Source organism: Anopheles merus, chromosome X (assembly GCF_017562075.2).
Source record: "Anopheles merus strain MAF chromosome X, AmerM5.1, whole genome shotgun sequence".
Lineage (NCBI taxonomy): Eukaryota > Metazoa > Arthropoda > Insecta > Diptera > Culicidae > Anopheles > Anopheles merus.
Genome location: NC_054081.1, coordinates 1,492,525 through 1,506,192, shown reverse-complemented (window position 1 = coordinate 1,506,192; position 13,668 = coordinate 1,492,525). Strand labels below are relative to the sequence as shown.

The following is a 13,668-nucleotide window of genomic DNA, read 5'->3' as shown; positions in this document are numbered from 1 at the left end:
TCGTGTTCGATTGGTGCCAGAGCGCAGCCTGAGATTTGAGTAATCCCAAGTAGCCTTAAGAAACTCTATTTGATTATTAACAGTTGTTTAAAGCCTTTAAAAATCAAATAGAGTTTCTTAAGGGAATATGACATTTGTCAGCGTTACATCATAACGACGTATTCCGTTACACTCGTTTTTTTCGATTCGGGTTAATATAAAACACAGTGTTTTTCAAATTTTATCTACACCATTTCCAATTTATTCAATATTCGGAAAATAATTTTTCATTCTTATTTATGAACTAATGCGTATTTATTTTTACACCAAACTATTTTTTTATTAACTGTTTGAAAACTATGTGTTTTCTTTTATTCCTCTATTTGAATCTGCAGTGATAATAAAAAAAGAATTTAAAAATAAAAAAATAATATTTCATACTTTCAAATAATACATGTGAAGAGTTTGATAAAGGGTATGCAATATTTGCAATGGAATGGATTGACTATCCTGCTATGGTAACAATAAGTCACTGAAAGCCAATGCTCACTTCACTAGTGGGTACAGGCAGGCCTTGACCGACAGCGGTTGTTGTGCCAAAGAAAAAAAAAATGCAATATTTGCAAATGAGAATTTTTTTCATAAAAGTGTATATTTTCTTGGGCAAAATAATATGCTATTGAAGACGATAATTTTTGAGACATACTGTACATGGTCACGTACATGGCGCCTCCATTTCTTATGTCAAAAAGTTCGTCAAGCTTCGTGTGTGTAGCTTGTGTGTAGATGGCAACAAAACCAAGCGTCTGCGACAATTTCTATCAGCTATTGTTTAATTTGTGTGTATTCATGATTTTATAACAGGTGCCACAAATCCATTAAACGACCATTAAACGGGTTCTGAACGACTCAAGCTCTCTACCTAAACGGAATATAAAAAGACTTCGTTTAGCAGACGGTGAACGACTCTTGCATTCTAAAAATAGCAAAAAGCTGGTGGCGCCATCTGTTTCTGAGATACCCAACCAGTGGAGCTTCCTCGCTTGGAGAAGAGTTTTCTCATTCTCATTCATTTTCTTTTCTATTTATAGAATACATCAGTCGTGTGCCGTCTACTAGACGAAGTGTTTTAATTAGACTTGATTCAATTAGACCGGTCAAGATAAAAATTAACTATTCCTTTTAGGTTGGGGGCTGGAGCCGTTTAGAACCCGTTTAGTGGTCGTTTAGTGGATTTGTGGCACTTGCGTTTGGATACTCATGATGAAAAAGCGAGCATTAGATCTAATGGTCGTTTGGACCAATTACACGACTATAGACACTACCCAAGTGACATTTTCGAGTAGATTTTTTCGTTTTTCGAGCTGCTGGAAGCTTAAAGAGCAGGCTTAAAGTTAGCTTAAAGAGCTGGCGATTTCATCGACTTTAAGCTTATTATAACAGTTGAAACGTCAGAGTGAAGCGTTTTTTCTGGTACCATTTTGAGACTTGTCATCACGGTGTGCACAAGCTACCGGCAGAAAACAAAACATACGTACTCTTCAATCCGTATCATACAAAAATTATATTATAAAACATTCTTTCACGTTGTTTTGTTAGTCCATGCGTTTCTCCGCTATTCTGGTGCTCCTGGGTAGATCGTTTATTTCTTCTCAGTGTTTTGGTTGTTGTACACCGAGGACGAAACTGCAAGCTTCTTGTTTGTCGGGCTTCTACCGAAGTTCTGACAACTTCAACGCTTCAACACATCATGATTCACTCACACAGCCATGTTTTAAAGCGTTTATATGAGGCAAAGGGTTAAATCGAGCTGTTCACGAGGAGTTTAAGCTAAAAATGTAGAACAGTTGTCACCTGGGTATCGACCATCGTTCATTTTTCGTCGGTGCAAGATTGCTCGACCGACAGAGCTGTGTCTGTCCTGTCGGATAGTTGTCAGAGCGCGGCCTTAGCGGGCTTTTTTGCCGTTTGGGCATTTGACCGCCCGCGTGACGTGACGACGTTAGCGGTGTCACAACAAACCGAAAATCCCCGTCTCGTGTTGCCAGCGCAAAACTTCGCAGTTGGGGCGTTCTGGGGGTGGATACACCCCACCCATCCTCGACGGCTGCACATATTTTGTTTTCAAAGCAAGGTGAGCGGGTGGGCGTACAGGTAAGGGGAGGAGTAAAGAAAAGGCAAAGAAACTAATCCATCCATTCGCTCGATGCGCTCCACCAACAGCCGAACAAATAAAGATTGCGACCGAGTTTGCCAACGATGAAGTAGACCGTGTGTGTGAGTGTGTGTAAAAGAGAGACAAAGACAGAGAGAGAGAGGACAAATACACAGCCGGACACGGTGGTAACAGAATCCAGCCAGGCCAAAGGGGCTCCACCAGCGTTGTGTTGTTGTTTGTGAACCAGTCTGCCAAAAAAGGTGCAACAAACACTTGCCAGCAGCAGTAGGAGCAAGATGCAGACGGCGCTCGTGTACTACGTGTGTTTCGGTGCGATCTTGCTGGCCCGGGGCAGTGGAAACGGGGCGCCACCACAGCACCCCGACGCTCCGAATGTGAACGTCACCGTGGCGAAGGTGATCGGTGCGATGCTGGCGGACGGTGGCGAGCGGGACAACGGGACGGTCAGCGCCCAGCAGGAGCACCACGCCGACCGGGGCCAGCGGATAGTGGCGCGGAAGGGCGTGAGCAACGATGTGGTCGTCCCGGTGAGGAGCGCCGTCCCGGAGCACCCATCAACAGTCAGTGCGTCCGGTAACAGCACGACCCACACACCGGCAAACGCAACGGCCGGCACGACGCCGCACGAGTCCACGTCTTCCTCCGGCACGCACGGTTCCACCCTGCCTGCAATCACCAGTGCAAACGCGTCCTCAACCGCACCGAGCTCAGCAACGGCGACGTCAGCGGTTCAGCCACCACCACAATCAAGGCCGCCCACCAGTGCCAACGCAACAACGACCCAGCGAACGGTCGCGGCTAGCAGTAGCAGCAGCACAACCACCACCACATCAACAACAACGACCACAACGACAAGTACCACCACGACCACCACGACCACCACCACCACCAAACCTCCAAAGAAGCCAAAGATCACCTACTCGATCGAGGACGAGCCGAACCTGCTGCAGGCGGCCAAACCGGGGTACGGGGCGGCACCGTACGATCCGCAGGTGGACAGCAGCGGCCGGCTGCGCGTCGACGAACCGCTCGCCCAGTTCTCCAAGGAGTATCTGCCGCCGGGCGGCGACCTGCCGAACAGCCGCCGGGAGTACATCGTCCCGATCGTGACGCTCATCTTTGCCATCCCGCTGCTGCTCGGCCTGTTTCTGCTGTCGTACCGGCGGGCGAAGGAGTTCTGGCTGACGCGCCACTACCGGCGGATGGACTTCCTGATCGACGGCATGTACAACTACTGAGTTGCCACCTCCCTCCCCGCATTCCCCTTGCCCTGGCCCTTCATCTTCCTTCCCGCTTCCAGCGGGCCAGCGAAATTGGAACAGCAAACGTTAATTAATGTGCGATAAAGTGCCTTCTTGAAGCCCTCTCCCGTTAACTCCCTCCCCTCTTGCTGTGGAATTTTCGGCCGAGCCGACAGAGAATCTTTTGGGGACGTTGGCGATCGCCCCCCCCCTCCTCCCCCCATCTTTAGATTAGCTAAGTAGAAGCGTACATCCCTCCCATCCTGTCCGTGAGGTAGACACGCAACTAAAGCCCCCTAACATTTTCGTTTAATTTGCCTTTTATTTTTGTTTGGTAGTTTTAGAGGAATGTTTCGCGAAGGTGTTACACCACTTGCGCTTGCCCGTATAACCCACAAAAATCCAGAGCTACACACGGTTAGGATCAAATCCTTCCCCCCTTCTCCACAGTAGAGCAGGCAGACACTGTAGGTGTAGTACAGGCTAAGGATTAACCGGTCGGGATGAGTCCCCACCATCCAAGCCGCCAAAAAAAAAAAAAGGGAATGGAAAACGTGAAACTCATAACAAAATCATAAAAAATGCGAACGCAAAGAAAAACAAACAGAAAGGAAGCTTTCGTACGTTCCGTTCATGGCTCTGTTACGCTGATAGTAGTAGTAGTAGTAATAGTCGTACGTACGAAGGGTAGGACAGGGTAAGAGTTAAAATTTAGCAAAACGATATAGTGAAAAAAGCGATAACAGAAAAAAAACAAAACGGAAAGTAACAAAACTAAAAGGTAAACCAATTTTTTGGAACTATTACTGTGAGTTATCTCTAGATCAGAGGAAGAGGGAGAGAAGAAGAAGAAAACAAGTATTGTTAACGTATTTCTTTTTTTATTATTATTATGACAAAATATACTTCGAAGCGAACAGAGGAACACACTAACACACCAGTTAATAATGAAATGTTTCTTTGCTTTGCTTTCTCACTTCAATACTTTCAAAGAAATTCCGTGCTCCAAAATGCCAATGTCATAAAAGATTCTGACTGAAACAAAATCCATGTCAGCGTCACGTACACTCAATTGTGATGACCAGAGGTGATACTCAAAACGATTGGCAAGCATCGTGACGTTTTTGCGACCAGCGCTTGGTCAGTCACTATGTCATGACTTTTTTTCATACTGTGAACAGTTCTGCAAAATGTCACTGACATAGTCATGACAAATTCCGGCTGAAACAAAATCCATGTCAGCGTCACGAGCTCTACTGTGATGATCAGAGGCGAGACTCAAACAGTTGGTGCGACCATCACACGCTTGGTGGTTTCTTGTGCAATCAACTCTTGGCTGTCGGTGATAATCACGCGACATCAAAACTCATTTCAACATCACTCAAACATTTCTCAGCTAGTACTCTTTGGGGTAGATCCTTACGCGAAGTACGTGGAACGGGATCTATGGAGGTCATCCCGTAACTAAGTGGCCAACTGAGCACTATTTGCGCTGCCGGACCCTTATCTGTGGCTTGACCGTCCAGTGGGTGTGATAAAACCGATAGTCCATAAGTCTGGTAAGCCCTCAATACGGCGCAGGCTTCATATGCCCGGTAGGTTCGTTGTGCCACCTAAGAAGAGAAAAGCAGCAAGTCAGCTTCTGATACGACATGACCAACATTTCACGCTCAGAGGCGCACACACACACACTGCTCGATCTTATCAGTTTAGTAGTTTTTGTTGTTGTTGTTACGAGCAGATGTTGTTGAGATACTGCTACAGTGAAACCCCAAATGGACCAGCTTGGGGTGTTGGTGCACGCGGGCAAGATAGCCTGCGCTTATCCCTCCTCCAGCGGTGGCTTAACCGTTTTTAATTGCTTATTTCTTGGGTGATATGAGCCGTATATGATTGCGTGCTAGGTGTGTGTGTAAAACACAGCAAAACAGTTTAGATTTCCTTTTCGTTTACCTTGGAAAGCTGTCTTCCTTTATGGCTTTAGTCAAAACGGAAAGAATTGTAATGTAAATGTACGACAGCTACGAATTTATTATAATGGATAAATAGGGAGTACTGTCTCTATTGCTTGGGATGTAATGATTTGACCAGCTGATTGACGGGATGCAATGAGTACTGCTCGCTGTGGGGTTTTTTTTTGCTAAGTGCAATTCACTTGAAATCCCTCTTAATCGATGCATTCACTGCTGAACTGCATCCAAAGTCCAAAGGGCTACACACTGCTACTCAGCAATTATCTGAGCGTGAGAAGCACTCGAAGATAATTAATTTGATACAGAGCGTCAAAGCAAGAAGTATGGATTGTTGTTAATTCTATCAAAGAGACCCCAAGGCGATTCTAAAGCATTCAATTCCAGAACTGATTCTTCTTCTGGAGCTAATTCCATTTCTGGAGTTAATTCTGATTCCTCTACCGGAGCAAATTGCCTTTCCCCAGGTCGATGCCGATTACAGAGCCTATTCTGATCCCGGAATCGACTCCGGACTCATGTCCGAAATCAGCTCCGGAGTCATTTCCGAAATCGGTTCCGTAGTCTTTTCCAGAATCGGCTCCATACTCATTTTCGGAATCGGCTCTGGAGTCAACCCCGGAATCTTCTCCGTAATCGATTCCAGTATCGTATCGGCTCCGGAATTGAGGACTCTTTTGGAGGAAGTTTAAGTTGGACAAAAAGAACAACGACTAAATTCTATCGAGCAAGGATCATTTGCTATTTCAGTTCGGATATCGGATGGCACAAACTGCTCTCTCGGTGCCCGGCGCAAGTACAAGGTTTTTGCAAACATTTTATATTTATTTAAAAATATATATATAGATATGTACTCTCTTTGTAATTGCTTTGCTCCTGCTCCGTTGGTTCAAAACAGGCTTTTCGCTGGGCTTGATACCAGCCAAGCTTAGTCGTATAGCGGCTGCTCTAAAATTACACCATCGCCATCAACATATTGAATGGTCCTCAGAAGACGATTTCCCCTCTTCAACACTCTCGTTGCGTTACAGGAGCTACTGATCGGGATGGGTTTCTCGCACCGGCTCCAGGCTGGTCATGATGTAGTCCCGCTTCGCCTGCTTCGACCGGTGAAACATTTCGCTCGTGCCGTGCAGCCAGTCCAGCACACCGAGCACGCCGTAGCATTGGTTGAACCTTGTGGAAAGAAAAACCAGCAGAAAAAGGTGTAAAATAACTGTTCTAATTTGCGTTCCGTCCCCCATTGCCGACCGCACACTAACTTCAAATGATGGTAATCGTGCTGCTCCGGGCTGGGCAGCAGCGGCAAATGGTAGCCCGAGTGCACGTGCAGCGTGTTCGAGATGGCGAGCGTGAACCACAGCCACGCGACCGAGATGTGGCACCCGGTCGTCCACACGCCGACCGCAATCGGCAGCAGATTGCTCAGCACGTTCTCGACCGGGTGCGCATACATCGCGGTGATCGCGATCGGGGCCGTCCACTCGTGGTGCCGCTTGTGGATGTACCGGTAGATGCGGCCGTCGTGCAGCAACCGGTGGCTGTAGTAGAACATCACCTCCTCGATCAGGATGCACACGCCGAGCTGCCAGACGACCGTCACGAAGGTGGGCAGCTGGCGGATCGTGTCGCGCGTCTGCCCCGGCAGCAGGTAGTACATGAGGAAGAGCAGCGGCAGCCCGGTGCAGAACTGGTTGAACAGCACCTGCCGGATGACGGTGCGCAGCCGGGCTGGGTCGACCGGTTCGTTCGTGCCGGGCTGCACCTTGTACCGGCGCAGGACCGCCGGCCGCCCGGTCACGTCCAGCAGCGTGTAGGCCAGCCCGATGCTCCAGTAGATCAGCGAGGTGTACACGTACGACCCGACGGTCCAAAGGGCGAGCGGGTTATCACCTGTCCGGAACGGGGCAGAGAGAGAGAGAGGGGAGAAAATGTGCATAAATTGGACCATGGCGAACAAAAGTGCGTTTTGAAAATGCGGCTCATCGATAAGATTATTATCGTGTTGTGATCGGTTGATGGTGCTGTTGTTGTTGTTGTTGTTGTTGTTGTGATTGTTGGATGTTACACACACACACACACACGTACCGGTGAAGTCGAGGAAACGGTCCCACAGCGACTGCCACATGCTGCCGGAAGCGCCCCAAAACACCCGGAACTGGTGTGCCGGAAGATCGAACAGCTCCACCGTGAGCGACATGATCGCATCTGTCTGTGTGTCCGTGTATGTGTGTGGTAGTTTGTGTCCACTTTGCCCACTGCGCGCGTTCGCACCGTTCAATCGACTCGCACGTACTGATCTGGGCCGGATCGTGCACGGCTTGCAAATAAAGAGATGCGAGTGTTGCGGCCCTGATCGGTACACGCCCGGCTGCTGGGGCTGTGTGCGTGCGCACCGAGCGAAAGCCTCTGTGTGTGCGCTGCCGCGATGCTGGCAGCGTTCGGTTTGATTGTGAGATTGTTTTTCGGTCGCCAACGGTGATGGTGGTAGTGGTAGGCAATTGAAGATTCAATTGCTTTACAATTACACCATCGCGCGGAGCGTGCGCTCGTGTGTGTGTGTGTGTGTGCTCTCTCTATCGCGGTCTAACGGTCTGCGTGATGCGCTTTTCGCGTTGCGTACTCGCGCGGCTTGCTTCTATTGACGCTTGGATTTTTACGTAGTCCAGAGGCGCACCGTTCGCGTTTAATGTTGACCGCGAACTTGTCCGTCCCCGCTATATAGAGCGCCAGAGTGCGGCCTAAAGATTAAAAAGGTCAGACCTTCGCCGTTTTTTTTTTTTTGGGTTGAACGCATTCTTGAGCGGTTTAATCGCAGCCGAGATTAGGCCGGATTTGCGCAGCATTTGTAGCAAGGGTTCTGCCCTTCCTTTCCTTTGGACGAGTGGTGGTGGGCAGGAGTGGAAAGCGAATCTTCCTTTCTTTTTGTCACCGTGTAAGCAGGTTACATCAGTTATTTGCAGTTTATTTGCAAAGGCAGGTAGTGGAGCAAGTCTCAGCTGCCAGTCTTCCAGTCATTATTCCCGCTTGCGCACGCCTTGATAAGGGCTGATGAAGATGGGATGGGCAAGGGAGGGGAGGGGAGGGAAGAGAGGAAGCTGATATAAACATAATGCTTCGAGGGTTGCAAAGGCTTTTTCGAAGTTGGTTGGCAACAGCAGCATTAGAACGTCTCTCTGTTAGCTCTTGTATTTTGCATTTTTTTTGTGTATGCTTTCTTGCAAAAACACAAAAAGGTTGAGTCATTGGGCACCCACAATGTGCAGAAAATAGAACAAAAAAAAAAAAGAGAGAGAGAGAGAGAGAGAGAGAGAGACAGAGGGAAGAAAAAAAACACAAAATCTATTCACTGCCCAACGCTTTGTTGTCTGTTGCATTTCTACGCAGCACATGCAACGCTAATTGGACTCTCCTGCCCCGTCGCTTTGCATCGAAGCAACAAAGAGCGCTGGCGTTTTTTTCTGCGGAATTGTATAACAGTGTGAGACATACAGCAACGTGTGAGAGAAAGAGAGGGGGAAAACAGTGAGAGATATAAAAAGAGAGAGAGAGAGAGAGAGAGAGAGAGAGAGAGAGAGAGAGAGAGAGAGAGAGAGAGCGCCGGGAATTGGGGGAGAGTGCAAAAGTGCATTCTGTGGAGGACGCGCGCGAATGCACTCAGCGTTTGTGTCGATTGTCGGTGGGGGTAAGATTTAATATCCACTGGAGTTGTGAGAAACAAAGAGGTATGGTCTACCATGATCTGTGCTAAAGTACTCTGCAAGGAGCTGCAAGTTTTATGGATATGGATCATCGATGGAAACGCAAAATAATATTTCCTCCATCCATCTATCCTACTAATATTGCTCAGAGGACCATCAAAGGCAAGCAAACTAAAAAATATAACAGACGATAGCACAGAACAGGAGTCTGAATCATGAAAGGGTTTCTGATATCCCTAGCTACACTTATATCAAATCCCAACAAATGAACCAAGGTCACGAATTGAATCAATTACAGGAACTAGACTGCCACTTACTCATATTAATAGCTAGAGGTATATGCTTTTCGTCTGGAGAAAGATATTGGCAGAATAGACATACAGCATACATGATACCTTGCGAATAATTCGATGTTCCTGTTGTAAATTAGAGCTGATGTCTTTCCTGAGGGTCCCATGGCACAGTCGTCAGCTCGAACAACTCAATAACATGACCGTCATGGGTTCAAACCTAGAATCCGTCCCCCGGTTGCCAGGATTTTTTAACTATCCGGATGTGCGTGGTAATGAATTAAGTTTCGAAAGCCTGTATAGGCCAGAGATGTCCGCGTAGGATGTCACTCCAAATAGAAGAAGAGGGCTTTTCTAAGATGAAGTTTGAACATCTACACAGTCCGCTCACCGAAGAATGTACTTATGTAGAGTGAAACTTGTTGTTAGGAATGCCATTATCATCTTGATCTTTGTTTCGTAAATCTGTCAGAAGAGGTTCTTTAGTAGAGTAGTAAACTTTACTATTGTTTTAGTAGACTTCAACTATTGTAGTAATACGAGTAACTAGTACTACAGATGATGGATGATAAGTAAGAATAAATGTAGACTCAGAAATAGTTATTAATTAGATGATACGATTATTACAAACAATCCCTCCACAAATAGCCTATTGAAAGTAGATTCTGTAATCAAGTCTAGACAATTCAAATTAACAAAATAATCGAAATAATGATAAGATCTTAGACATCTTGAACTCCCCAGCTCCAAACGGTTGCTCTTCCCTGAGGGAGGGAAAATTGTCAGCAAAAGACAGGGGAGAACCATAGCCAAGAGAACCAACAGAGATTGTGAAAGGATGCAGGGTTTGTCGGCATGTGATTGTTAGGTTCTATGCATGATCATCCTGTAAAGGGGGAAATGTGCCAAATTTATCTAGAAGAAGAGATATTGCCCGATGTACCATAGGCTTTGTTTACACATTCAAGCGCGACATTTGTTTTGAAGTCCCGAAACCACGAATGCTCACCAGCATTTCCACGCTTTTTCCTCTGTAGCTCGCTCTCGGCAAAACATTTCTCAATTTTCCCAACCAATGTCTCTCTCTCTCTCTCACACACAGACTCTCACTCTCTCGCTCTCTGTCGTCGGAAAAGCTTCGTCTGTGTTGTGGCGCGGTTCGGACGGTCGGGTTTTGGGGCGCGCGCTTTGTTTGTCCAATATTCCGGCACAACCACCAAACGGCAAAACGGTCAATCGCAACAGAGAGGTGGAAAGCACAAACATATGCATCTGTGGATATGTATGTGTGTGTGTGTGTGTTTTTATGTGTCTCTCGCTTTTCTCGCTGTCGGGTGCGATGTGCTACGGGCAAATTGCGTCGAATATCCTTACAGCCCGTCGCTAGCGCGACATTAGTTCGCATCTGGTGTCTGGTGTACTCACACATCAGCTGTGCAGCAACATTGTACTGAAGGGTAACTATTTCTTTCCCCACCCACACGCAGAGCAAGATTTTGGTCCCAAACTTCAGCAAGAAAGAAAGTGCAGCGCTACTATCAACACGTCTCGTTTGTTGGGAAGATCTCAAGTGTTGGGCCGGGGTCCTAGAGAGACCTAAAGTCTTCGAACGGAACTACCAGCTGGTGTTTTGCAAGTGTCCAATTCAAAACGAATTAAACGCGTGCGTGTGTGTGTGTGTGTCTGGTCCTGGAGTTCAAGCCCTGTTCAAGCACAATCAAAACAGACACTCCAAAGCATTGCCGTTGCATAACTGAAAGCGACGCGCATTTGCCGTCCAAAAGGCACCCAACGAACGGAGAGCGGGAGAAACCGCGCGTGTTGATATCATCCCGAGCCCCTCGTCTTACTAATTAGTGGGAGCAACGGGCGGTTCTTGAGGTGGAAAGAGGGGGATGTTTTGGTGTTGTACAAAACACGCACTACCCTTGACCTTCGGGGCATAATTGATTTATGTAATCGCGACCAAACCGACACGGCTGCGCTTGTTGTGGCCGCTGCTTGGTGCGTATTAAAAATAAATGCGTCATTAAAATGGACCCCGCATCAGGAAAAGACAAAAAATGGGAATCGGGGTAGAATGGGGTCACCTAACCACACAGACACCTGTCCACCCAAGGGGGAGGTGGTCTGGATGAAAAATCAATGAATTGATTTTTTGGCATCCTTTCCTCCAAGCCCTTTTTATGCGCGGGACAGTGCATGCATGTGTGTGTGTGTGTGACGCGCGGTGTATACAAACAACCTGAGTGCCACGTGCAACTGGAAGTGCTTTCTAACCGTTTCTCTTCCTTCCAACTCTCCCAGATGGAGAGCAGTTCCAGTAGCCCATTGCCGGCCGACGACTGTGGTTCGTCGCTTGCTGGCGAACTGCAGCCTCATGTCGTCCCACCGGACGGTGCCGAGAGCGCGCCGAACGCGCAAGAGGGAAGGAGCACACCTGGCCAGGACCCGGCCGGGCCGGCGACCACGCTTGAGCCGCAAAACCCGCGCCTCCTTTCCTCCCTGTACAGCTTTCTCGTGATCGTGAGCTTCTTTCTCGTCGGGTTCGCCGCTTTCCGCAACACACTGACCTGGTGAGTGGTGGCGGCGCAGTGCGTCTAAAAAAAAAACAAAAAAAAACAAAAAAAAAAACGAGTGCCTCCCTTACATTGTGTGCATCTGTTCGCAGGCATCTGCAGCGGTTCTGGGGCGCTTCCGGTGACTTCTGGCAGTCGCAGTGGGACCGGTTCATCGACTTCACCGGCGAAGATCCGGCCCACCTTTGGGTGGCCAGTACGACCATCTTCACGATGGCGGTATACTGGGTGTTTGGTGGCATCTACACCCTGTTCGACGTGACCTGCCGGCCCGCCATCATCCGCCGGTACAAGATGCAGCCGGGCACGAACGAGCCGGTCGATCGGCGCCGGCTCGCGAAGGTGATCGCGACGGTGCTGCTGAACCAGACGGTCGTCGGGGTGCCGATGGCGTACTGCATGTACCAGGCGATGCGGTTCCGCGGCCTGAACGATCTGCGCGAGCTGCCCACCTTTCACTGGGTGCTGGCGGAGCTGTCGTTCTGCATCTTCATCGAGGAGATTGGGTTTTACTACGCGCACCGGCTGCTGCACAGCCGGCGCATCTACCGGTACATCCACAAGCAGCACCACGAGTGGACGGCCCCGATCGCGATCACCGCCATCTACTGCCATCCGGTCGAGCACGTGTTCAGCAATCTGGTGCCACCATTTCTGGGGATCTTCATGCTCGGCAGCCACGTGGCGGTCGCCTGGCTGTGGTTTACGCTCGTGATACTGTCCACGCTGAACGCTCACTCCGGCTACCATCTGCCGTTCTTTCCCAGCCCGGAGGCGCACGACTTTCACCATCTCAAGTAAGATTGCGGGGTGATTGTGGGACATGTCGAGCTCTTGATTGATTGGTGATTTTTATTTTTGTCCAGGTTCAACCAGTGTTTCGGTGTGCTGGGCGTGCTGGATCGGCTCCACGGTACGGACGCACTGTTCCGCACGACCAAGGCGTACGCCCGGCACATCATGATGCTGAGCTTCATACCGGCCCGCGAGGCGTTCCCCGAACCGGCCAAGAAGGCCTTCTAACTGACACATTTTTACACCTACCAGACACACATTGGATGTCACAGCAAATCACCGAGCATTAGCCACACATAGCCCACATGTACGTAAATCCTGGTCACGGCACCAGACTATCCATTACAAAAGGAGCGCAGCCGGTTGAGCGAGCTACGTGCGAGGAAACATTCTGCGAAAGTGCGAAAAGGAAGTCGCTTCACCATTCGGTGTGCATCAGAGAGTTTGGCATACTTCTTTTGCTAGGTACTATTCACGTTTGGCAACACACAGAAAGACACCCAAACGAACCACACTGGACCATCACGCTAGAAGCCACAGTAGAACAACGTTCGACATGGACAGTCGCGGAAATTTCCCCAGAGGGCCAGAAAGAAAGAGAGGGAGAGAAAGAGAAAGCTCCTATTATTCACTAGTCTGTAGGATGAGCGGATTTGTTTGCGCTAAGAGCGCCACAAAGAGTCGAAAGAATGCTTTAATACACGTTGACAGCATAATAAATTGAACGTATGATGACGTCACTGATTGTACTACTGTATGCATTAAATAAATGGAAACGGTTTTAGCGATTTTTCGTACGATGACACTATCCAACTGGTGGTAAATTCTTACACACATCGTCAATAGTACTCAAATTTATTGGAAAAGAGCCTAAACAATCAGTGGATTCAAGGAAACCTAGATGACAGAACCAAGTTTGGTGGATATGGATTCA

At 48.3% G+C, this 13,668-nt stretch overlaps 3 protein-coding genes across 6 annotated transcripts; 2 read left to right on the top strand and 1 right to left on the bottom strand.

The window, feature by feature from the left end:
• The first annotated feature begins 1,994 nt into the window (after window positions 1-1,994).
• On the top strand, window positions 1,995-4,243 carry LOC121598963 (integumentary mucin C.1-like). Of its 2 annotated transcripts, none has more exons than XM_041926354.1 (2): window positions 1,995-2,113; window positions 2,203-4,243. In XM_041926354.1, the coding sequence occupies exon 2, from the start codon at window positions 2,434-2,436 to the stop codon at window positions 3,394-3,396; it is 963 nt and encodes a 320-aa protein (XP_041782288.1). In that variant the 5' UTR covers window positions 1,995-2,113; window positions 2,203-2,433; the 3' UTR covers window positions 3,397-4,243. The 2 variants fall into 2 exon arrangements, with proteins under 2 accessions (XP_041782288.1, XP_041782296.1); XM_041926362.1 differs by having other exon boundaries at window positions 1,995-2,133.
• A 1,923-nt stretch (window positions 4,244-6,166) lies between these two features.
• LOC121596436 (fatty acid hydroxylase domain-containing protein 2-like) lies at window positions 6,167-8,040 on the bottom strand. Its single transcript, XM_041921394.1, has 3 exons — window positions 7,458-8,040; window positions 6,632-7,262; window positions 6,167-6,545 (listed from the first exon to the last, which is right to left on the bottom strand). The coding sequence occupies exons 1-3, from the start codon at window positions 7,567-7,569 to the stop codon at window positions 6,404-6,406; spliced, it is 885 nt and encodes a 294-aa protein (XP_041777328.1). The 5' UTR covers window positions 7,570-8,040; the 3' UTR covers window positions 6,167-6,403.
• A 176-nt stretch (window positions 8,041-8,216) lies between these two features.
• Window positions 8,217-13,474, top strand: LOC121595733 (fatty acid hydroxylase domain-containing protein 2). Of its 3 annotated transcripts, none has more exons than XM_041920143.1 (4): window positions 8,217-8,304; window positions 11,668-11,936; window positions 12,032-12,736; window positions 12,806-13,474. In XM_041920143.1, exons 2-4 carry the CDS (start codon window positions 11,668-11,670, stop codon window positions 12,960-12,962), a joined length of 1,131 nt encoding a protein of 376 aa, XP_041776077.1. In that variant the 5' UTR covers window positions 8,217-8,304; the 3' UTR covers window positions 12,963-13,474. The 3 variants fall into 3 exon arrangements, with proteins under 3 accessions (XP_041776077.1, XP_041775901.1, XP_041775985.1); XM_041919967.1 differs by lacking the exon at window positions 8,217-8,304 and adding an exon at window positions 10,494-10,817; XM_041920051.1 differs by lacking the exon at window positions 8,217-8,304 and adding an exon at window positions 10,824-10,992.
• Window positions 13,475-13,668: the final 194 nt, after the last annotated feature.

Excerpts from the sequence above, each read along its gene's own strand:
- LOC121598963 (XM_041926354.1), top strand. The coding sequence starts at position 2,434 with ATGCAGACGGCGCTCGTGTACTACGTGTGTTTCGGTGCGATCTTGCTG.
- LOC121596436 (XM_041921394.1), bottom strand. The coding sequence starts at position 7,569 with ATGTCGCTCACGGTGGAGCTGTTCGATCTTCCGGCACACCAGTTCCGG. Across the intron at positions 7,263-7,457 it reads CCGTTTCCTCGACTTCACCG|GTGATAACCCGCTCGCCCTT; the intron begins GTACGTGTGTGT and ends CGTTCCGGACAG. Across the intron at positions 6,546-6,631 it reads CACGATTACCATCATTTGAA|GTTCAACCAATGCTACGGCG; the intron begins GTTAGTGTGCGG and ends TCTTTCCACAAG.
- LOC121595733 (XM_041920143.1), top strand. The coding sequence starts at position 11,668 with ATGGAGAGCAGTTCCAGTAGCCCATTGCCGGCCGACGACTGTGGTTCG. Across the intron at positions 11,937-12,031 it reads TTCCGCAACACACTGACCTG|GCATCTGCAGCGGTTCTGGG; the intron begins GTGAGTGGTGGC and ends ATCTGTTCGCAG. Across the intron at positions 12,737-12,805 it reads CACGACTTTCACCATCTCAA|GTTCAACCAGTGTTTCGGTG; the intron begins GTAAGATTGCGG and ends ATTTTTGTCCAG.